General features: G+C 41.3%; 1 protein-coding gene across 1 annotated transcript in view; it reads left to right on the forward strand.

Annotated features, from left to right (window-relative positions):
- Positions 1-6,638: 6,638 nt before the first annotated feature.
- Positions 6,639-25,837, forward strand: part of LOC137279172 (ADAMTS-like protein 5) — a 34,726-nt gene continuing 15,527 nt past the window's right edge. The window contains exons 1-3 of the mRNA XM_067811660.1: positions 6,639-6,848; positions 23,719-23,958; positions 25,051-25,153. Coding sequence (XP_067667761.1) covers positions 6,801-6,848; positions 23,719-23,958; positions 25,051-25,153 — 391 coding nt within the window. The 5' untranslated portion in view covers positions 6,639-6,800. The remainder of the gene's footprint in view (positions 6,849-23,718; positions 23,959-25,050; positions 25,154-25,837) is intronic.

A 25,837-nucleotide genomic window follows, 5' to 3' on the forward strand; every position in this document is an offset into this window, starting at 1 on the left:
CGACATGACTGATTTCACAATCAGACTTTAACAGATACAAATTGCTCACGATCAGAATCAGTGTCACAGATGGATCAGCTTACTCATGCGTCGTGGAGCATCATATCAATGTTTGCACTACCTGCTCCCGGGGGGATAATGTAGAGACCGTCATCACATCACGCTGACGCAGACACTGCGCTGAGAGAACGGAAAATGATGCGCTCGTATAATATACTGTAAGTCACCTGGTCACGTGGTGCGAAACAACAGACGCAAAGGAACTCGAACACTTCCACGAGGTTCAACAGTGCAAGGTGCCGTTATCTCTTCCACTCGTCCTGGTGTATCTGATACACAGTAATATTATAGGGAAAGTCCTACAGCAGCAGCAGATATATTACTCAATCATACTACATCACTGATATGCAATACTGTCACAATACACCAATGTGAGTCTCTCTCTCTCTCTCTCTCTCTCTCTCTCTCTCTCTCTCTCTCTCTCTCTCTGTGTGTGTGTGTGTGTGTGTGTCTGTTCATATATCTATGTATCACATAAATAGCCATAATTTATTTTTTGGATGGCATGAAGGCAGATCCTTTCGTACTTAGTTTCTCGGATACAAATCTCGTGGAAATGTCACAGAACTGATAGTGCAAAGCAAAGCGTAAGCAGACTCCATATTTCCAAGCTGTGCAGGGAACAGTGTGGATAGCGTCTTCCTCCGGGGAGGGTGCCGTGCTGGTCCGCTCGCCATCTCAAATGTTTGGTTTTAGATACAATTGTCGGATTGTTCATCTGAAAACATAGCTATAAAATGCAAGTTTCCTGCTGGATTAGACGTGCCTTATCTCGCTGTGAGATTATGAGAGGAACAAAGGTTGATTATGATGGTATGTGTGTGAGTGAGTGACTGCCGCCAGATGATTGAGTGAAGCGTACTTTCATCTTCCCGCTTTGTGCATCCCATGAACTGACGATTACATTGATTTAAACGTGTTCAAAACTCTCGTACTTATAATTCACGATCTTTCTTAAGTCTGTGTGAGTGAATTGGGCATTTCGTGATATGACTAAGAGGGTCAACCATTTCGCGTCATTTTGTGTAACAACAATCAATATACTTCAGCCATTTCGCGTCATTTTGTGTAACAACATTCAATATACTTCAGCCATTTCGCGTCATTTTGTGTAACAACATTCAATATACTTCAGCCATTTCGCGTCATTTTGTGTAACAACATTCAATATACTTCAGCCATTTCGCGTCATTTTGTGTAACAACATTCAATATACTTCAGCCATTTCGCGCCATTTTGTGTAACAACATTCAATATACTTCAGCCATTTCGCGCCATTTTGTGTAACAACATTCAATATACTTCAGCCATTTCGGGAAATTTTGTTTCATCTGTATGTGCTGTCAAGAGGTTTGTGAGGAGTTGCTGCTCAGAACACGTACAGCAATTGTCAAATAAACAGGTGTAAATGCTTCAAAACCATGCTGGAGTGCAACAGCCACCACAGTTTCAACTGTTTCGTACATGTTGAAGCTGTGATCCAGTTTTGTAGATGAAGTTATTAAGTGAATTTTTCATTAAATGAAAGAGGTATGTTGATTGTTTTTACACAAAATGACGTTAAATTGCGGTCCTTCTTTTTCACGAAACGGCTGAAATGTTTTAAAATCTTTAGTCATTTCACGAAATGACTGAGTTCACAATTTGATTGTAACATATGTACCACCAGTCAGGTTCCAAGTCGTGGGCGTGCACGCTGCATGAATTCTGGATTCCTTCACATCAAAACAAGTATCTTTCGAATAGCATATACTGCACCAAATATGATTTCTTAAAAATGTTTTACACGAAAACTCCATCAGACTGCATGCCATCGGCCCCCAACGTAATTAAGGCCAGATCTTTAACTCGCCAAGATCTAACAAACTTTTCACTTGAGGTCATCTCAGGTGAACCTTTTAATTACCTGATTAGCGTCGTGTCATCTAATTTCGCTGGTACAGATTTTTGATCACGCTTGACTTCTGTATCTCAAACAAGCCGTGTTGCGGATGTCTTACATCCAGTCGGCTCTGTCTCGTCTTATGATCAACGACGTGAGAATGTTTATATATAAATAGTAAACATGTCTCTTCCGTCGGCATTTTAGGCAAACGTTTCGATGATACACCCAATGAATGGTTTGTCAGATCTAGCAGGGAGCCTATATAGAGAGTGTTATAGAGTATCCCTGGATCTAGTGAGCTCAAACTGGATCGAAACATATGATGATGAAATCATCATGCTGCTCTGTCACTTTTCAGTTTGTCCGTTGTGCTGGACTCATGGAATGGTTGCGGTTTTTTCATGCAACTGAAAGCTGAGACATCTGGGTCTATCTTTAAAGTTTCTTTAAATTAAAGTCTTTTAATACTCACGGAACTCAGTCCAAAATCAATCGAATACATTATGCTGAATTTGCAACCGCATGAAACGAAATTTTAAACGGTGCACATAAAAACAAAGTTTATTGATTTTCAAAGCAACAATGTGTTTGACAGCCCGTGTTATGCGATTGTTAAACACCTTCGCATTAAGTTTCAAACATATTCATTCCAAACATAACCTCGTAGAGGTATAATATGTTTGCTAAGTTCAATGTTATAGAAATTCCTTAAATTTCACATTTGAACCCGTACAAATCCACAAATCTACCTAATGGTTCTAATGTGGAATAACATTGATATAATCCCAGCTCATGAATGTCGACTGTGGTGGTTCTCTGAGACTTCCACAACATGGCGCTGGTGGTGGCACTGACAGCGGCATGTAACTGAAGCGGACGCAGACGAGCGTAGACGACATGAACGTCAACATTACTCCATGGTAAGTGAGAGGTGTTACGTGTGACGGCATCACCCACGACACACCAACACATGGAGCTAATTGCTGTTTATGGGCTGATAATTATCAACGAGGGGCCGTGGAACGCCCAGCTTTACACCCCGCTTCTTGAGACGCACACGACGATGCCATTTCGATTACCCTGAAGCTCCGCCATTAACGACAAACACTGAAGTGTTTCTGTGTTACACAACATGCCCGGTAACCCCCAACGTGACATCTATACGTGATAATGTGTATACAAGTAAAACGGGACCATACATGTCGCAACAGATGTACCTCAAAAAACATATTCGAACTAATGTTTCATGTTTGACAAAATAACACAAAAATCAAATTAGGTTGTCTCAGATATTGAGGAATATTGAAATGGCACAAATATTTCATCACATTTCATTCGCGATGTTGGTCATGCGAGTTAATACTTAACGCTTACCGTTTAATTCTTGTAAGTGTCCCAGGGGTAAGGTTGAGGTTAAGCTTCATGTTGTGTCAGTGTAGGTAAGATTTATTGCATCTCAAACCACGTTTCATACGTCCACTGACTGGTCTAGTCTAAACGTGATGTATACAGACAAAACAACTGCAGAGTGGGCCGGTTGGCAACGTGTTATTGGCTTGGTCATCCTGTTGGAACCATACAGCAGAACACCTTCATTTTACTCTCTTTACTTTATAGTAAGCACAATATATGTTATATATATATTCATTCATTTATCTTGACCCCAATACTCGCCAGGAAATGACCAGCTTTTCCCTGGCGTGATGTGGCTCCAAGAATAACGTATTGGTAGACATGCAGAATGAAATGATAACCTAAAGGATATAACACATGGAGTCAGAAGCGTGCAGTGGGAGCCTTGTTTAACAGAGCAATAAACAGTACTGGGGTCCATGTTTAGCAAATCAGTTGACAGTACTGGGTTCCATGTTCAACAAATCAGTAGACAGTACTGGGATCTATGTTTAGCAGATCAGTTGACAGAACTGGGATCCCCGTTTCACAGATCAGTAGACAGTATTGGGATCCATGTTTAGCAGATTAGAATACAGTAAAAGGATCCGTGTTTAACAAGTCAGTATACAGTGCTGGGTTGCATGTCTAACAGATTTGAATACAGTACTGGGGTCCATGTTTAGCAGACAGCATACAGTTCTGGGGTCCATGTTTAACAGATCAGTAGACAGTATTGGGATCTAGACAAGATGGCAGACACATAGGTGTTAATAAGACAGTCATTGAGTTTTGTCTGTGACAGAGGCTGCTTATGACAATCGACATGTTCTTTTTTATGTAACGAGTAGATTATTTACTTGTTTGTGTACACAACCAAGATTAGACTACCCCTGCTCACGACCTTATAATACGGGCATCCCCATTCAAGCTGCTCACTGTGCAGCTGTTGAAACCACTTTTCACTCTAGCTGGGGTGAAATTAGCGAATCGTTTGAACTCCGATTTCGCGAGTTTTTTTCTTTCTTTTTCATAGCGTTATTTTCAACTTAATAAGTTGAATATGCATTTTTAGATAATTTGCTACTGTAAGGTCATATCTAAAGGTATCAGAATCTGCAAAGTTGTGTTTTGTGTTGCCTGTAAGCTTTAACAGACCAACAGACAGTGTTTAACTTTAACTGAAGATCAAGACTTCCGGAAATGAAACTAGGCTCTATGTTCCGGGTTCAAGAGATGAATATTGGCCCTTAAGTTACGCACTAAAGAGGTGAAAACAGATTCCTGGTTACAAACATTTCTGTTCCTGTTAATCGTGGAAACAGCAACATAAACATGATACCTCGCTACTGAAAGAGTAAAAACGGCAACTTTAAACCGCTAAAACTGCATCAAAACAGGAAGAGCCTGCAACTTCGATTTTGCGCATGCGCACAAGGAAGAGGAAGTTTCGACCGTGTGTTGCCATTTTCCAGTTTGAACAAACGTTACATTCTGTTTTAAAAGCATTTCTCTTGTGTTATTTGGCATTTATCATCACTGTAGTGTGTGCACACTTGAGTAGTTTACCTTTCTGTCGTATGAAATGGTTGACAGTTATTATTTCGATATATTCAGTACTTCCTTGAGCGAGGAAATTTGACAGACGCACGGATCGTGATACGCATGCAAAGTACAGGTCAAAGTTCGCTGATGTAGAAATGTTACAGTTTCATAGTCTTTCGTTGCAGATTTTTTTCTGTTTGAGTAGCGAGGTAAAGTGTATGGCGCTATTCCCACGATTTTTTCTTTGTTTTTGTTTGCGTTTTATTTTGCACAGTTTTAGAAGGTAGGCCTGCATTGTACCACAGTTGTAATACATCCATTTTCTTGGTAATATTTAGGGTTACAATGGGGTTACTCAGTTTAAGTAAACTTAGAGTCAGCATTATTCGTTACACTGCTTATATTGAATCTAAAAAACCCTAGCAGAATGTCAGTCCTGAGACTTTCTTCATTTTCAGACTAGAACTGCCACATTTCCTAGACTTGCGTGGGCCATCTTGGGTATATTTGCTTCAGGGTTAGACTGAGGCTTAGTCTCTGAATATATAAAATTTTGACAGTAACAAACAAACCCATGTTAATTAAAAAGGAGCCCGAAGGAGACCAGAGATTCAGAACCTGGGGAAATCTAGACTTGCTTCATTTACGGCTTTAGCACTACAGAGAAGGCTTGGCATAGGCAAAATAATGTGGTTCAGGGACTGTGAGACAGACTACTTGAGGGTCTGTGACAGACTAAGTGCGTATCTTAAAGATGAAAATACCCCGCGTGGTATAGAGATGACTAGTGCCTACATGCCAAAACGATATATGGAAGGTTGATATGGATCCTTCAACGCAACCATAAACAGTTTTCTTTAAATCTACAATTTAACCCAAGTGGTCATGATATGGATAGGCTTTAAATCCTCCATGTCGTTCTTGGCGAAAAACATTTGTTGAGGTCACAGGGGCAAAGAATCGTCTAATGGATGCTTTCTGCAGATCACACACACTTTGTCCACAAACACCTCTGCATTTAACAGTCAGCCAAGCGTTGGGACTTCACCAGAAACTGTGTTTAACGCATGAGATAACATCGATAACAAACACTTCCTGCACGTACGGTTGGAGAAACACACCCCCGGTTAACTTCAGGAAACTTACGTCGACTGACGTAGCGGTTATTCGCCTCAGTTCGAGTGGGTTAATACTTGGGGCCACTTAGTGTTCCAACTGTCTTTTCATTTTTATGCCAATTCCGAGATGCATTCATCGTTCAGCTCAATCACTTTTTGAAATGTTAATCTGGTCCCGATTTGAAAAAGAGATCAGAAGTTGTTCCTGTCCTAAATGTGTTAGCGGGGAGACACGAAATAATGTCTACATCGGGGTAATTTTATAGAACTGCAAGAGTTCCACGTGAGATACTCTGTGACGATACCTCAAACGTAACAGCACAACTGTGAGTCTCATAATTTCACCTTCTTGAGATACAGTTGCATACTATTATTGTAATAGACGTTATTCTGGAATTAAGAAAGGTGATATGAGCTGCGCTGTCATCCACTGCAATCAGTCTGAGTTCGATTCCCCGATGGCCTCTAACTAATGTGATACCATTAATACTAACGAATTCACACATACTAACTAAACACAACGGGTTTTTTTACGATTTTACAATACGTATTGGTGACGTAAATTCACAATACTGCACAAAGCGCCGCTTGACTGTCTTGAGCTGCAAGTACCGGGCAGCCACGAACAATGTGAACATATCGCCAAAACGCAACCAATGTGAACGATAACCGCCTCATGCGTGTTTTGCTGTTCTTGAGGTAGTATGGCCAAGTATATCTAAATTACCGACACTTCCAGCTTGTCTACTTCTACCCAGGACGGTGTGGATGTACGGATACGGGACATTCCCCAGCTAACCATGATTCAATTTTGCCAATTGTTTTTGGCAGTGGGACTCGTGTTGATGGTAAGTTGCAATTTTCCCTACGCTCCTGTGCTATGTTTGTATTAGGATGAGGACAAATCGTCGTTGTCGTGTTTGGCGCACGTCTCCTAATAAAGTTTGTTGTCCCCGGAAAATAGACACACTTGTACATAAGGTAATATTTCTTTTTAAAATACTGAATTCCAAACAACCATTGTATGCTAAAATATCTTTTGAAAAACGCAATGGATTAAGTATTCTCAATTGTGTGCATTGTGCACGAATGTTTCAGCTAAACATCTGTACATTTGCCCGAAGTATTGTTTGACTAAAACTTATCTGAAACCTATGCTTAACTGTAACATTTTAAACATTTGTTTGTTTATTTGTGACAAATATTTAGGTACTGTCTTTGTCATTCTTTTCATAGTCCTAAATCAGAGGTTAAAATCTATCTCAATACAGAGGCGTGCATATTTTGCCTTTTTAGGTGTGGAAATATAACAGGTTAATTCCTCAGTTGCTTCCTTGAACATGTGTCAGATTGTGTGTTGGTATGATCCAATATATATACATGACATACTTAGCGGGGTACGTCTTTGGTTATGTCGCGTTGGATTACCAGCAGAACCGCTTCCCACGTTGATATCAGTAGCTGTAAATCGGGAAATAATAATTATTGGTTTCTGAGGGACGTTGTGTGGTATTCTGCATGTGTGTAATTTTGTCCTTACTTAACATGCTAACTAACGAATGTCGACGTTCAGGACGAACTGGAACTAAATCCCTTATACTCAGTATGCATGGTCTGTTAACAATATCTCTATATGTAGCATACATAGCCAGTACTGTATTCATCAGGTCATATGGAAACAATTACCTTATTCAACTTTTCAGTACAAAACCGCGTAACAAGAGGATTGGAAAGCAACGATAACTTGTACGTACGGGAACTATTGGTAAAACTGTGGAGGCAAATAAATCTTTTACCACTTCAAGTCCCATTTTCTAAAGTCCGCAAGTCTGGTGGGTCTTCTCCTACTAGCAATGTCATTTATCACGTTCTAGATTAGACAGGTGGTGAAATCCTGTAACCCATGAACCCCTTCTGATGGGAAAAACTCATTGTAACGGCACAGACCAGATGTCTTAGCAAATCCTCTGATTGCACCGTGGAATGGTGTAACTTCACCTCACAGGGTAACGGACGAATGGTAAACCCGCTAACAGATGGGTAATGCCACTAGACCCTGCTATGGAGCTTTCGCTAGATAATTAGCGCTAACTTTACATAGCAGGAATATTTGAAAGGGAAACTGTATGATTCTTCTTGCACTTGATACCCATTTGGTTAACTGCCGTCGGTGAGACGATGAATGTTAATTCGAACGTGTCAACTTGACGCCACATGTGCAGTCTCAGTCAAGGAAATGGGCATTTCGATTTTCACATAACAACGGTTGCAAGATATTTATTGATTGACATTTAAAATTATTATTATTACGTATTTCAGATTGTTCCAATATGTTCAGGTAACGACGAGGGATTACTTCACCCCTGATCCCGAAGGCAGGGAAAATTAGGAAAACTATTTAGAACGGCTTAAACTTTAGGACAGCTTTCTTGAATATAACGCATTTTTTTGCGATTCCTTAACATTCCTTGCAAAATAGTTAACAAAGTAAACAATTGAAGTCAATATGAGTAGGGTATAAATCACACACGCTATTGACATCTCCACTGCTGGAACACGTGCTCCTGCTGTTATTTTATGCTTGCTCAGTTCCGATTTCCTGAATGGAAATGGTACTAAAAAATTCCACGTTTAATAGCTGTAGTTTAGTACGCCCGAAATCCTCTTTTCTTGGAATGATTGAAGGTCCCGCTAAGGGGTGTTGACAGAGCATGCTAGTATCGTCACGACTAATTACAGTGATATTGGCCATCCTAGGACCGGGACTAGGTAAATGATAGGGCACCCAGTCATTACTCAGTTCACGTTGCTGGGAGATGCACAAAGCTGTATCTATCCAGGGCCCGACAAAGACCGAGTGTACATCAGTCAGCCAGCCATGATTATACCTTCAGGAATGGGAAAATGGTCCTTAAGACTAAATTGTACATGAAATGGTGGACTCAATGACCTTGCTTAATCAAGGAGATAATTTGTGTTTTCAGTCGCTCACTTACGGTTCACACTGTTTATTCACATATGATTAACGTAATTGCTACGGTTTTGTGGCTTCTGTTCCTTATTACATATAATAGATACAGGGAAATCCGACCGACCAGTTGACTCGTTGTAAATCATGCGCGCTCACAATTTACCCTTGCAGTGCGTATTCCTACGATAAGCGAAAGCCCCTAAAATAAGCTGAGTCTGGTATGTGATGGACGCTATATCTGTTATCCGTTGTCAGTCTAAGTTTTCCTTCGGACAAGGTTTTTTTTCCATAAAAGAATGTGTTCTTTTATACCGTCTTGAGTCTATTGACACATTTTCCGGAGATGATCTTAGAAATGGCCTTCAAATATTTACTGTGTACGTCGTTTGGGCCCAGGGGGTGAAAGATCTTTTGTTCTTGGAGACTGATTTTAGCGCATACCTCATGGCGGAAAAACAAGAAGGGGTTTCCTTTGTATTTAGCAACAGATTCTAGAGTTAAAACAGAAGAGCGTAATATGAGCCTCTGGGGTATCGGAGGGCTATCGTTATTCACACCACAAACACTACAGCCTTTTTCTGCCTCCGTTTCTTAAACACACGCGGTAAAAGCCACACATATTGGTGGTTTTACAACGCGTTATGTTTTTGATAAGCTTGGTATAGAAAACACATTTGTAAATATTGATTCCTTTTGGGGAATCGCTTAGCCTCGTTGCGAACAAGGGACATTCGATAAATTTGTAACATTTGAACATATGGCCATTGTCAGCATGAAGGTTCTCACACGTCTAGCCTGTGCGGGGGTGGAATTTTGTCACAGCATCACGGTCTCTAAGATGGCTGTCATTTAGCCCACAGTATACACGGCAGATCAGTTCTTTTGTTCTGACACCGAGTTGTTTATGAAAACCTTTGCTCATGAATGTAAGAGTGTTATTACCCTGACTGCTTCCACTCGAAGGTAACTTGTGACTTAAGTGGAATTTGGAGTGTTGAGTAAAACTGAACTGAATGGTTGTTCAAGGTTTGCGAGGCATGTATACGGTTGACTGGTAGTTGAGTGGTGTTTGAACGGTTGGGTGCCAAATGAACGGTTGCGTGGCAAATAAGACCATATAATAGACCTCTTAGATGGTCTCTGGTGGCACTTGAACGACTTTGTGACTGGAGTGGTATTTGGCTGAGTGCAAGTTGAAGGGTTGACTGCTGCATGAACGTTAGAGTGCTTGATGACAGAGTGTCATTTCAGGGATTGGCTGAAATTTGAGATGCACGACTGAATGGTATTTGAACGATGGAGTGTTTATTACTTTGGGTTGTTTTTTTTTGTTTTTGTTTTGTTTTTTTCTGCATGAGCAGTAGTAAACATTGTCGATAATATACGTTATTACGGTATACGGATATTTACATTAATTTCTTGAAACAAAAAACATTAAAATCTATCCATTTATCAGCAGGTTATGTAATATTCCGTGTTGGCCCATCCTGGTGACAGCTCTGCCTGGTCGTGCCACCGACTGTACACATGGAGTATTGTTCCATGAGACCGGATACACCCTCCATGGGAGTGATGAGTGGTCCCATATCTAGGACAGAGATGTACATGGGCTGACTGTCGACTCGACAGAGCATGCGTGGTTGTGACGTCGCATCGTTCAGTCAGCCGTATACGTGTACGCACCAATGACCTTGTCTGGGAGCTCGCCTACTTCCCTGTCTTTTATCGACATTGTGGTCCTACCAGACAGTATAAAAAAGTCGTTTGCTTAAGTACTGTATCAGTTTTCCGCTCCTCTGCCTCCACCAAGTGTGCACGGACTGGTATGAGAATGTGTATGTGTTTCATGCTCCCATGGTCATCGTCAAACCAACGGGTGGACATGACAAAGTGATAGACCAAATTCTGCCAGCGCCGGTCGATCTTTACGCCACGAATTTTACTGGTTTGGGGAAAAGGTATGTGTTGCGACGGCCATATACCCTTCAGATAGCTCTGAGCCAGTGCTCTGTCGGTAAACCAAGGCCCAGGATTGTAGTTCATTAGCTTATAAGCAACATTGGAGCCCCAGACAAAGTGGAATCCCCGTTTATTTTAGGAATAATCATATAAAGACTCAGACACTTTTGCCCCCTTTTGTGCTAACCCCCGGAAACGACTTTTATATTCTGCTTTGGGATATTGTTATTGTTGTTATTATACATTTACAGTACGTACTATATCTCAGATACCAGCATTTGATTTGTGTTGGTGTTACATGTGTTCCCCGACACACACGAATGATTCCCTGGCTAGAATACAACCCCAGCTGCTTTGGGTTAGAACAGGTTACAACAGGTTCACCTGACATATCGGGTACCCATTCCCGGCTGTGTGAACAGAAGCACATTGGACAGGGTGACACCACAAGGTCCGAGACCTGTATTCGTGTTTCCACCATCTTTTAGACTAACAACTAGTCTCTGAAATGAACATATTTTACTGAAGGAAAAAAACGTTTAAAAAATAATAATATAATGAAATGGAGCCCCGAGACTTTCTTCATTTCCCGAAGTTAAGGAAATCTAGACTTGCTACATTTTCTACACTTGCGTGGACTTTCTTGGTTACTAGGGAGAGTGACCACATTGTGAAGACCTGTACATATTGCTGGTATTCAGGGCAAGTAATCGGCTAACAACAGAGACCATACATAGGAAATATCATATATCGGTATGTGGTCTTTTATATTTTACAGAAATAACAGTTGATAATGACAAAATTAGGATATAATGGAAAAGAACCCTGGGACTTTCTTTATTTTCAGAATCCTTGGAAATCTAGACTTGCCACATATCTAGACAAACACGGGCTTTCTTAGATTTTTAAAAGTCTTTATGACAGACCGGCTAAATAACAACCTGATCCCCAGCGAGATACAATCGCAGCATCTGGCTCTTGCTGCTTTGATGCTGGAGAACGCTTGTCCACAATATGTGGGCTTTTCAATAACACATAGGTCGTTGTTCATTTAATTCACACGAAACGTTATGGCCAACTGATTGTTGTCATAGACAGAATACACTCTTTCAGAATTTGCAATGAAATTTGAGAAATATGTTTACTCACAACCTCGTTGCACTAAAGGTAGCCATCGTCTCCTATCACATTCATCGTTTCAAATCACAAGTAAAATTCCATCTAGAAAAAACGTATATCATCAACGGGGAAATGGGGTGTCGATTACAATATCCAAGTATCAAGAGAATGCAAGGGTGATAACTCACTTTGTTGCAGACCGGATGAACGGACTTGAGGACATTGAATTACAAAGGGTCTGAAATTGCCTTCTACCCTATACATGTAATTAAAAATGGCAAAAATTAGTTTGACGATATAGGTAAATATACCCATGTGCATGTATCCCCACCCTTGCCAGGTAGGGTGAGTACCTTATGGGATCAGTGTAACATATTGTGAAGACTATCAGCTGGTCAATGTTCGCCACTGGGTCAGTTCTAACGTCGACGTCCTGACCTTTATGGAGGTAGTTTGTAACACCAACATTGTGTGTTTATACTGATGTTCCCGGTAGCACACCCAAGATTGCACTCTCCTGGTCTGATCTAGTGGAGCTGTAGCCCTGGCGGTGTTAATTGCATGCATTCCAAATATGTCAGTCATTACAAGACAAGACTAGTACATGTTATGGAAAGGGAATCAATGGTGACAGTGTTTGAGCCAAAGTTGCCAGACGTTTAGCTCCCCACAACTTCCTATATATAGTTTACATGCGAAGCGGGGATTGAGGAACGACTATGTTCCAAGGAAGGACGCATGGACATGGTGTAATGTTGACTTCTGAAATGTTGAAATTGCTGATAAAATCTCCGTCGGTGATTAATACAATACTCTATTTCATTTCCACTGCCCTCCGTGAATATGTTCACATCTGTAACAGGTTAGTGGACACCGGTTTACTTTGGTTATAAGCACTGAGTGAAAAGAGAATCGTGCATAAGGTGCTACTGTTATTAACTCATGGTGTACAGAAAGGGAATTCTATTGTACCCACTGCTACGTGTCTGTGGTAGTATCATGATGACATTCTGGGACGTGGGAGAAAAACCCGAGGTGATACAGATCTGAAAGGTTTACCACCTGGCGAAAATCATGATAACAGACATGGTGCTGGCAAAGTTAGAGAAAGATTCGAACCCACAATTTTCACACGCCCAAGGGAGGCAACTGTGGCTGTTTGCCTCGCCTTAGACAACGTGACCTTTCGTGAATGACTTCAAGATGAGCTTCATAAATGCTTTTCTGCTCATTATACATGGTCTACGATTAATGGAAAAATCGAAAATATAAAATAAATGTCAAACCAATACAAAAAAATCTGTCCTCGAATACTAGTGGGAGTTGTTGGGTAGTCTAGTACTAGTGGTTAAAGCGTCCCCTCGTCACGCGGAAGGCCCGGGTTCGATTCACCACATGGGTACAATGTGTGGAGCCCATTTCTGGTGTCCCCCGCTGGGATAATGCTGGAATTTGCTAAACGCGGTGTGAAATCCAACTCACTTACTTGAATTTGGGAGGAAGACATGACATTGCCTGTTTTTGTCAATTTTAACGAACTTTATGTGTATATTATGTCTAGTGTGTCAGTTAATCTTGAGGATAATTAAACAGCAGTGGGAACTCCTGACTGTTTTGAAATGACTACACATGTGCTGCAGACATTATCTACTGACGGCAGCTGTCCACGGATGTGCCTGTTGCTGTTTTATGGTAAATTAACTTCCAGCAATAAAGGCTAAGAAACTCAAACATTTGCCGACTGTCGTTATTGACGTCAGTGCAGTGATAAAGCAGTATTGACAGAAATAGACGCCAAGTAGGTACTGTCCAGATTGAAAGAAATGTAAGTAGATATTCCTGAATATGATTCATAAAATTTATGTGTGACACCATTATGATGTCGCTCCTTGCTACGTCAATTCAAAACCGGAGGAGGGTGGGTAACGGTTATTCTAATTGTTCATTCTGGATGTGGTAGATTGCCTCTCGAATTCTGTTAAAATGGCAAAATATGATATTTTTATCGAGAAGATCAGCTTGCAGCATTGGAAATTCCTGCCTGCCCGACCGCCCGGGACGGGCTATTTTAGATTCCCAAATTCACCTGCCCGGGTTGAAATTTGAACATGTTTATGAAGATATTTATCATATTTCAGGATAATAAATCTTTATTAACTCACTCGTAAAATAAATGATGAATTCCAGTTGGATGATAAACTACGTCTTTTGTGAAGCCTAAATTATTTGCAGGCAGGTAAATTTTGGTCAGGGCTGGTATGTTTTACATCTAAGCAACCCAGCTGTGGTCTGGAGTTTCATACCCTGCTACTTGATGATGATGTATGCCATCATATCCTAATTGTGTAGATTGATGCTCATGGTGTCAACCACTGGACGGTTGGGTCAGAACTCGAGAGCGTTTCATTGTTAAATTTTATATTAAAAACCAATTCCCGTTGACACAGAATTTTGCAGAAGTCATCAGAGGTCAAAAGCGAAAGGGACTGTTCTTAAAAATGTTTTAAGATTTATTGTAACCTGGTTTATATTAGTCTACAAAATTGTTCATAACTCTCTTGCTTATGGTTTATATTAGTGTGGTTCTGCACGTGTAGTTGATGTAAAACCGCCTGCACGTGCATTCCCATATCTGCCTGGCACAGCCGTGACTAACGACATAGATTGGCATCCCGGCACGTTACATTCAATTAGATGCTCCCCTCTCATTGTATGCTGAAGAAACTGTGCTGGAAGTTACCTTATTTTATGCTGCAACGGTGTGATGACATAATCTATATTATTTTTGACAGAATGTTTATTTCCCTGTCCCATGTTAACGTTCACATAAATCGCTGAAATGAAATCAACGCTTTCATCTGGTATAATGGATGGATTCAACAGAACTCCTTTAAATGTGATGTGTGTTGATAGGACACACGGTGTTATTGATTACACTAAAGTCACACTCCACACACGACCTCCCCCACACCCATCACTTGTTCATCCGGGTCATCTGGTAATGCTGCACGTGTTAGATGATGCGCGATCATAGCAGGGAAGTGTGGCGCAATGTGTTCAGTGTTACACGGTATTACATTTGACGGGGAAATGATTGTAAAGTTGGGGCGCTTTGATAAAGGAATGATTAGCTTAGTTTCGTAGCCGACAAAGAAAAAAAGTTATCATGTAGTAATTTGAGTGTGGTTAGTACTATCGGGAAGTTTGTTGTGCAGCTGGTAACAGGTTTATGTTCGGATCTACATTAATGTTGATCTCTGCGCCTATCTCTGTACGGCACACAACATGTGGATTGCTGAATGGAAGTGTTCCCACGGGGTTAAAAAAAACAACTACTTTGGTATTAAAATGAAAAACATGATGCAATAGCAATGTTGCTGGTGATCATGTTCACGATATGAAAAATGCCTCCTTTGACTTGCCTGTGACTGAATATAATTTGAGCTGACGTGGCTAGAGCCGAGTAAGAGTGAGTGAGTGAGTTTCGTTTTTCTCCGCACTCAGCAATATTCCAGCTATGTGGCGGCGATCTGTAAATTAATCGAGTCTGGACCAGACAACCCAGTGATTAACAACATGAGCATCGATCTGCGCAATTGGGAACCGATGACATGTGTCAACCAAGTCAGCGAGCCTGACCACCCTATCCCGTTAGTCGCATCTTACGACAAGCAGAGTCGCCTTTTATGGCAAGCACCCTTCACGGGTGCCAAGTAAGACATGCGCTGACGTGCTTAGAGCCGAGTATGATATGCGCTGACGTGGCGAGAGCCGCGTATGATATGGGCTGACGTGGAGTGGGTATTCTGTCAACTGTATTTATGAACTGAACAACTTCTCGGCACGCGTTTTAAAAATATTTTAAAATATTTAAAAATATGTATAAACATAATACGATTTCTCTGAGTATCGGGTTTGAGTGTATATGACCCATACGAAGGATACTGAGGACACTGAATACACCAGACATGCTTTTGGAATGTTTTCAAATGAGCCAGTCCTTGTATTAGACTGGCGTCACAACCAGCTACATGTAATTATTGGACGTTCATCAGATGCAGGTGTTGCCCGGATGTAGAAACGCACAAGTGCCGTTGCACGTGACCTCAGGCCATGTCATGGCCTCAGTGATCTCACGGGAAGCACATGTCAGGTGACAGGTGTGTGGCAAGGGTTTCTTCATGTTGGCCTGCGTTCCCTCGGTAAATACAGGTGACAAGACCCCTGACTACTTATTCAGTTCTTATAGAATCGATTCATTACATCCCTTTGCCACTGATATAATTAATGCCTTATTTGTTTCCAAACCGTCTTGTTGAAGTATTTAATTAACTGCACATTTCAGTCAGGGCGTTCACCGCCTTCTAATGACATCCAATTTACTGAGGTTGATGAGGTGCAATGTCTTCAGTCTCAGTGACAATTTCAACGATATTTCGCCATAATATTCCCGCGATAAACATGTTTCAAAAACTGTATTGCCGCTGTGTATGTAAGATATTCCGACTAATTATACCCCGTCATATCTCTTATCAATGATGTTGTCAAAGGGTTGTGATACCCTTGCTTTTAGCACCCCTACGTTCATAAGTCCTCCTACATCAACAAGCTGCAGTAATAACTGTGTCGACTTCCTTCTCCATCACTTAACACGTGCTATATATACATCTGTATCACTTATCGTGACACACCAACACGCAAGATATGCACACACGCCGATCTGTGTAAAACGTTCTTTCAGAAAATAAATTCCGATAAAATCACTATCGTATTGCTTCAGACTGCCGACAAACTGTCGCGAGTCTCCAGTACCGAACGCTGGCCAAGGCCTTTTTTTCAACATGCACCTTTATCGTGCAGTGTGCCTAGTTTTAAATTATCTGGGTGTTCCCCTGCCAAAATTCATGTTACTGTCAGTTGTGCATGTCGAATAGGTAACAGATAGCCAAGTGGCTGTTGTTGATTCAGAGTTGGCTTCATGAAGTGACTGCACGTCTGGATAATGTTACATGACAACATCTCACATTTTGTACATAAATACAACAGGTAAACAGGAAGGACCATTAGCTGTACATACTAGCGTTATTCTTTAGACGACTCAATATACCACACCTATCAGATGCCGAGCTAAAATTGTAGTTCTCGGTGTCGGTATTAATGTGGAAAGGAATGTTGGTCACATACAGTGTTTGCTTATATTAACCGATGTGTGGGTGTGCGCGTGTGTGTCGAATCGTAACGTTACATCCTAAGATGGACACGTGGGATGAGACGTTTAAAATTCTGTGATTTTATTTGTTTTAGATAAAATCCTAATTATAAATAATATAATAAAAATTAACACCACAAGCCTTTCCACAATCATGAGAAATTTCACTGGAAGCAGGTTCCACTGTCCGATCCGGACTACAACATGACGTGGATGAATCACCATCAAATAGAGACGATACCATGTGCTCACGTAGCCAGGAGCATCCGTCACAAATACACGTGGAGGCAAGTTAATTTTCTCCTGAATAACACGTAGAAACAGGAAACATGTCAAGAATGACAGCGTAGATCATTGTTTTCACTGACGTGTCACATGTGGAAATTTCTTCAAAATATTTACCATTAAATTTTGAAAAAGGCTGAAACACCATTTATTTAAGAGGCATATGGCTCTCATAAAAATCTTTGCCGAATAAGCGCGCTCGACTGTACATGAAAAGTTGTGGAACGTGTAGATCTGAACATGAAACAAAAGTAACTGATTAACGATCTTGATGTTCAAGCTTGATCTAAGGTTCATGTTCGAATTCACATGCAAAGGGAACATATCAGCGGTGATTTGAGTGCCGTGGAGCACGTGGAATTCGCATTTCTTGTCTAAATGTCTCAGCCTCAGATTGCACGGGAATTAGTCCGGCATGTCCTGTACATGTTTTGCATCAAACTTCGGCTGGCATTGCGTGCATTTCAACCACGACGAATGTTCCAAGATAGAGCTGTAATTAACTCTATCTCACCCCGTGTGGTCACTCTGTTTAGTGTAATTCCCGCTGATCATAAAATGATCGTTTTGTCAATGGAACTGACCTACGTAGTGTTCTCTTGACAAAACAGTTCTTTTATGAACTGGAAAAACTGAAACAAGTCTCTTCTGGAGAATCTGTATAGCATTACGTCCATATATACTCATCTTTTGTTTCATAACTTTCTGTGAATATACAGATAATCTTCATTTTATCTTATGGGGGACTATGAGTAATCTTGGGAGAGAGATTTGCTGGTAATTTCTTATGCCTTTCTTTAACATAGTTGAAATACATGTGATTATACAGAGACCAAGTTGGTAGCTGTATAGTGAGACAAACACAATCTGAAAACGTTACGTCGCTACCACGCCACGTTTGTCAGCGTTCTGAAACACATTCCTTTATACTGAAATACGAACCTGCAGGAGGTGGTATTCTAAGAAAAAAGGTAAACTGTTGGTGTTCCCTCACATTTGAAATATTGTCAAACGTTTTTTGAATCTGGGGGTTTGTTTTGTCTGAAAATATAACTTAAACATGCACCGGTATATGGCTCTAGTTTAGAGCAGAAGTATTGAATTCCAGGTTGCGTAAAATTCACATTCATGAAAATGCTTTCTATTTCTGAATAAGTAGAACAGTTTCTGGTATGTCCAAACAGTTTACAGCACTTTAAAAACAATACTTTTAAGTAGATATTGTTTGCATGTTATGTTTGTGCACCTATTTATCAAGCAAACGTTCCTACAGGCCTTGTATTTCTGTCAGCGACTAAGGCTATAGTGAAGTTTTCGCTTTGTGCAACCCCCAATGGTTCTCGACGGAGAAGAGTAAAAAAAATCCACATAATAAACAGTATCATTTGGCCTTCGGTCGTCTTTGTTTCCATGGCCACAACCTCGTGTATAGGTTGTCTTAATCTTAATGTATATTGACATATACATATATAGTTGATAACATAGTTCCACTCCTTATTTCTGGGTAAGGTTTTACGTTGAAACGTTGAAAAGTATTAACAGTGTACGGGTCTGCAGATTGTTGTACGGTGTACGGGTCTGCAGATTGTTGTACATTGTACGTGTCTTCAGATTAGTGTTCATACCATGTGTGTCCAGATTTGTGTTCAGACCACGTGTGTCCACATTAGTGTGCAATGCACGTGTCTTCAGATTAGTGCATAGCGCACCTGTGTCCTCATTAGTGTGTAGTCCACATGTGCCCAGATGAATGTATAGTGCACGAGTGTCCTCATTAGCGTGCACTGCACGTGTGTCCAGGTAAGAGTATAGTGCACGTGTGTACACATCAGCGTGCAGTGCACGTGTGTTCAGACTAGTACATAGTGCACGTGTGTCCTGATTAGTGTACAGTGCACGTGTGTACAAATTAGCGTGCAGTGCACGTGTGTTCAGACTAGTGCATAGTGCATGTGTGTCCTCGTTAGTGTATAGTGCACATGTGCCCAGATTAATGTATAGTGCACGTGTGTCCACATTAGCGTGCAGTGCACGTGTGTTCAGACTAGTGCATAGTGTTCGTGTGTCCTGATCAGTGTATAGTACACGTGTGTCCAGGTTAGTGTATAGTACACGTGCGTTCAGACTAGTGCATAGTGCTCGTGTGTCCTGATTAGTGTATAGTGCTCGTGTGTCAAGGTTAGTGCATAGTGCTCGTGTGTCCAAATTAGTGTATAGTGTTCGCGTGTCGAGATTAGTGTATAGTGCTGGTGTGTCCAGGTTAGTGTATAGTGCTCGTGTGTCCTGATTAGTGTATAGTGCTCGTGTGTCCTGATTAGTGTATAGTGCTCGTGTGTCCAGATTAATGTATAGTGCACATGTGTCCTGATTAGGGTTCAGTGCACATGTGCCAAGATAAATGTATAGTGCTCGTGTGTCCTCATTAGCGTGCAGTGCATGTATGTCCAGATTAGTGTATAGTGCACATGTGCCCAGATTAATGTATAGTGCACGTGTGTCCACATTAGCGTGCAGTGCATGTGTGTCCAGATTATTGTATAGTGCACATGTGCCCAGATTAATGTATAGTGCACGTGTGTCCACATTAGCGTGCAGTGCACGTGTGTTCAGACTAGTGCATAGTGCACGTGTGTCCTGATTAGTGTATAGTGCTCGTGTGTCCAGGTTAGCGTATAGTGCACGTGTGTCCACATTAGCGTGCAGTGCACGTGTGTTCAGACTAGTGCATAGTGCACGTGTGTCCTGATTAGTGTATAGTGCTCGTGTGTCCAGGTTAGCGTATAGTGCACGTGTGTTCAGACTAGTGCATAGTGCACGCGTGTCCACATTAGTGTGCAGTTCACGTGTGTCCAGATTAGTGTATCGTGCGCGTGTCTCTAGAGTTTTGTACAGTGCAAGTGTGTCCTGATTAGGGTTCAGTACACGCAGTATATAACAAAGTATGTATGGCAGTTGAGGGCGTTGATTTAAAGCCCCTTTTAAAGTTGTGTTGTTCCCAGATAGTCGGCGTATTTGCGAAACCCTAGATCCCAGGTATGATACATACAGACCTTGTGACGTAATCAGGGCGATGCTCGAACACACAAATATACGTTGATTGAACGACTAAGGGACACTGGCGGATTAGTACCACCGTCACCAGTGTTCTGAATATGGAGGATTCTGAGTATAAAAGTACAGGTCGTAAAGTCGTAAATAAACCGACAAAAGGAAATATGAAATGGTGCTAAAGACTGAGTGAACTGTTGGATTTCGCCTCTATCAGTGTTCTCTTAGAATTAAGTATGAGCGGATGCCATCAAATCGTTATGACACTTGGAAGATAATTCATGTAAAAAAATGTTTTATTCGATTGGCTCAAAATCAGGTTTCAAACCGGACATGAACGTATTCGCCACATTCCGTTATCTCATTCCTGTAACGTCAGAAGTGATACCGTAAGACTGGCATCCGTTATATGCAATATGGCGTCAGTTTGGAAACCAACACCCACGGTATATCGGACACACTGACAACGGGGGATGAGTTGGTATTGCTTCACGTATTTCACATACTATATGAGAAGGTAATGTCAGTCGAATGTCGTGTATCTCATGAAGATTGACCAATAAACTACATATTCTCACGACAAACTACCGTGTATCGTGTGTGGCACTGCCTCACGCCTTCCTCAGTTGACGTGAAAATGATAGTGCAAGAGCTCAAAGGGTTATCTATCAGAGAGCAAAGGCGTCTCACAGGCTAGTGCTTCAAATCTTCTTGGGTATTGCCGTGCCATTCATAGTAGTTATCTTAAAGGCTGGGAAACACCAACTAGAATAGTGAATATGTCTCTTGTGGAGAAAAACGTATTGTGAAATATACGATTCTGTAATACTCTTGAATGTGTCTTCCCGGAGCATGCCGAGAGATAAGGTACTGCAGGTCGCCCTACTGAGGGTTTGGACTTCTTCTATACAATATTTTCAGGGCTCATGGAGATGTAATATCTCATTTCAGATAAAAATGGGTGCATAAATAGATTGAAAGTATGTGTCTTAGGGTATGTTTGATATCACTGTGATTTGTTATGTATTATATCAGTAATGTGAAACTTTGAGGCAAATGTAGGACGATTAAGTCGTCTCAACACAACAAATATTCCAGCCTGAATCCCTGGCTGTTGAAGTCTACAATATAGAGCTCGTTATACATCTTTATTGTTAATGATCAATTGGAAACGTTAGCTAGTGCCGATGTTTGTGTTCTGTTTGGTCTTCTCTCCTCGATTAATGAAACTAATGTCCATGGCAGAATCCATAGACCGCTTTAACGCCGATACTGTGCCATTTTTATACAAAATGACAAAATTCGTGGGTAGGACATTTTGGGTCCAACGTGTGTGTTCCGCTTTTGGCGATACTCTATTTTCACCTTGATCTGATCTTGACACCTTTCGACGTTTCTTGTAATGTAATGTAACTTTGTATTCAGACCCTTGTTTGAGCTGTGCTCTTTGGTCCTGTTCCTGCATGAACTCTCACTGTATTTCATATCACTGGCAGTAAGCCTTTTCTCTCCTGTAAGCAGTGGATCTTTAAGTCTGACATCTCCCATCAAGTGCCCACCTTAATTTCTTCACAAGGTTATAATGTGATTTCCTATTACGTGCAGTGGCTACGATATACAAAGTAACTAAGTAATATTTTGTAGTTTTTGCCGGGTTGGATAGATGTTTCGCAAAAACGTTCACATCGTGACTTTTTCTACCATGTTCTTTTTCTTTAGCGGCTTACACACCGCTGACATTGTCAGACTGAAAGAATTGTTAATTCTCATGATCTGACGTTGTAAAATTGTCAGATTAATGATAGATTTCCTCAGTATTTATATAGAACATGTTTTAACATCTACACCGTTAGATTTTGTAATGTGTCTATCATCGCTCTAAACTGATCCCAATATAACGAAGTGACCGACAGCGCCTTGGCGCCGTCAGTTATATCCTGGTTATAGCTGGACGTCGTTTCCTGTGAACCGTCACAAACTCTGAACTTCCAAACACTTCATTACTCTTCCCAATAGGTGCATGAGTTAACGACAAAAGCTGCGTTATAGCAGTAGTCTCCATTGTTGCTAAACACACTCACTGTGAATCTGGAAACAGTTTTCTGTTTAAGGGACACAACTCTACGCCTAGTAGACAGGCTATCGTAATAGCCTGTCATCGTATATTCACACACACCTTTTACATCAGCAAATGATGTTTTCCACATGCTTGCTTCCACCAAAAACCTGCAGACAATTGCAGTTTAGGGAACAGAAAAAGGAAGACATTTCTTCGTTTTTATTAATTAGAATGTTTTGGCTGATGGAGCAGATTATGTCAGGATTGTTTTATGTGTAAATACCCAGGATAGCAGACAAGACGCAACACATAAGGTCTCTAAACAGTTCTACAATAGAAAACGGATGTCGTGACATGTCGAGGCATGTCTGGCGTATGCTTGGGCAGATAAACGATATGTAATACACTGAGTGGTAGCCTGGGTACACATATAAGTCATTTTCACTGCTTTGTAGTGTTGTTTTACCTAATTCTCAATATTGTGACAGTATTCCCACAAAAAGGTGATGATTTTGCCACCAGATGGCGGTGTCATTAACATCATTCTTAGAAACGTTGCACATGAGAGAGTAACACTGGGTAACACTGAGCAACAATGAGTAACACTGGGTAACACTGCCTTGAACACTGTTTCAAACTCAGTCATTTTGCCTTAAGTAAAAGGAAAGTCAATATGTATATAAATATAATATGTAGTCTCTTTGGTTAGGCCACGAACAAACGGACAGAGCGGTTCTAGTCCATGGGTTTCGGAACCTGGCTTAGTTAACGGACGTACCTCTGATAGCTTTTTGACTTGTGCGCCTTAGTCTGTCGAGGGTCGATTTGTCACGTATTCGACCATGGGAATCGAAGGCTTCTCTCCAACGTGTGACGTGTGGTTGTTTTTTATTATGTTGCATCCATTGCCTTCCTAACTTCGTGGAACTGACATACCTTCATATAACTGAAATACTTCAACAAGGCGTTACACCCAGCTCACTCACTCACTCACTCACTCTCTCACTCACTCACGTACTCACTCACGCACGCACGCACTCACTCGCATGTTTATCTCATTTGCTTCAGGCACGAGGTAAGAAGTTGAGTGGCGGTGACCTACCCCCGATCCCCCAAGTCCAACCCCGACCCTTGCCCCCGGCCATCTGGGGTCACTGGACGAATTATGGCCCCTGCTCCAGGACATGTGGCCGGGGGGTGAAGATGAGGACACGTGATTGTCTGCAGTGGACGGGTGAACGTTACACCGAGACCCACCTCACCGCTTGTGTCGGCAACAACATCGACTACAGGCTCTGTGAACTTGGGGTAAGACGTGTGGATGATTCGATGTCAGACATAATTCATGTACGCAGATACATAACAAGTCATTATAATTATATTTGCTTGTTATATTTGATTTATATCTATCAGCAGCTGCTGAGAATATAATTTGAAACAGTTGCACCTTATCGAGATTTCGCGAGACATCCGGTTCAAAATGACTTCATTGTCGATTGTACAGAGAGGAATCAAATTAACAACGTTGTTCTTGTATAGAGCTGATTTCATCATAGTGTCCAGTTACATAGCGTTGTTGTTAAGATGACATACAAAATAAAATACATACCTAGTGCTTTGCAATTATTTACAAATGAGAAGCGTCTACATGCTGCTACAACACCAGTTTCGTCCACATCGCACGGTCCTTGCCCAACGTAGAGGATTCGGTTGATGTTGACGGATTGATGACATGCCCTGAAATGGTCAGTCTCGCCGCTTTCGTCCTGATGTATGGAGTCAATGACCTTCACGCTGGTGACCTCACGGTGAACGTCCTTTTGCGAAGATGTAAAATGTTCAGTTAATGATCATCTTGCGAACTCTTGCGTCGGCACTCGATCTAGGTCTTCCGGTTATGACACGCGCATTGTTAATCTGATGATGGCTTCCCATGTTCTGGCAATGTGGCTATTGAAAGTCCTCATCTGAGACATTGCAATCATTCGTCCTCTCTCCGCTGATGATAAATTCGCTATTTTGATCTGGACCACTCACAATTCCAGCCTACAATGTATTATACTATCGGGGTATCGGTACAAATCAAACGCGTGAGATTTAACAGTATCACGATTTTCATGATATCCTAACCTTGTAAAGGATATCCGTGGTATGCTGAATGCAGGTAGACTATGTTGGTGACTTCTTGTTGTTTGTGAGATAGTTCGCAGGTCCATGATAAGCAGCTTTCACTACGTTAGGGTTATTGCAAGCATCTGATATCTCGTATATCTTCTGAGAAAGAAACATCTAGCTATAAATATCTAGGAAAAAGACAGTTCCACACGAAGTTTCCTTCGATGTGGAATTTTGTTTCAACCATAGACACGTATGACACACCTGTGTGTGATTGTGTTACAGAAGTGTCCCCGGGATGAAGACTTCCGGACCTACCAGTGTCGTGTCCTCAGCAAGACCCGTCATGTGGCTGGCCGCATCCACCAGTGGATACCATACGATGGAGGTACGCTCATTACTTCATGCATCTCTCACTCAGAAATAAACTGTGACCACGTACCCCTCATGTATTATGCTATGTAATATAAACTGACCAACAAACGAAACGCAGCTGCGTTATTTTTATCAAGTTTTTAAATAGAAGTCATAAACATAAACCCTTACGTTCACGAGATTTCATTTTTTTCGAAACTTTTTTTGTTGAGTATATAATATTCAGCGTTATTAGCGATTACAATTACTGTTAAATCTTTCTCGAGATAGTAAGTGTCGAAGACGGTGTTGCTTGGATGATGCACAAATACTGTGACGATAAGGGAAACACACATACTGTCAAGATAGCTGATACACTAAAGTGATGTTTAATGAAAAAAATCTCCCACATACGTAATCCCCGTGGCGAATCCTGGCAGAGAAGCAGCCACTGCCCCATGCTTACGGCTCACAGACAAATGGCTACCATCTGCTGGTGATGGTGATTCACTGAAACTTCCAACATTGTCCTTTACTCGTGATATCAACCACTGTTGTCTGGTAAGGATGGAAAGCAGAAGTCTACTCGAGCGCCAGTGTATATCGCATGTACTAGTAGCGGTGTTACTAGTGTAGTTATGTAAACGGGATTGCCTTGCATTACCCTGTCAGTATGGGGAATGTAGGAGACAGCCCACAGGCTGCAAGCATAGCACGC

The sequence above is a fragment of the Haliotis asinina genome, chromosome 3 (genome assembly GCF_037392515.1).
Source record: "Haliotis asinina isolate JCU_RB_2024 chromosome 3, JCU_Hal_asi_v2, whole genome shotgun sequence".
Taxonomy (NCBI): Eukaryota; Metazoa; Mollusca; class Gastropoda; order Lepetellida; family Haliotidae; genus Haliotis; species Haliotis asinina.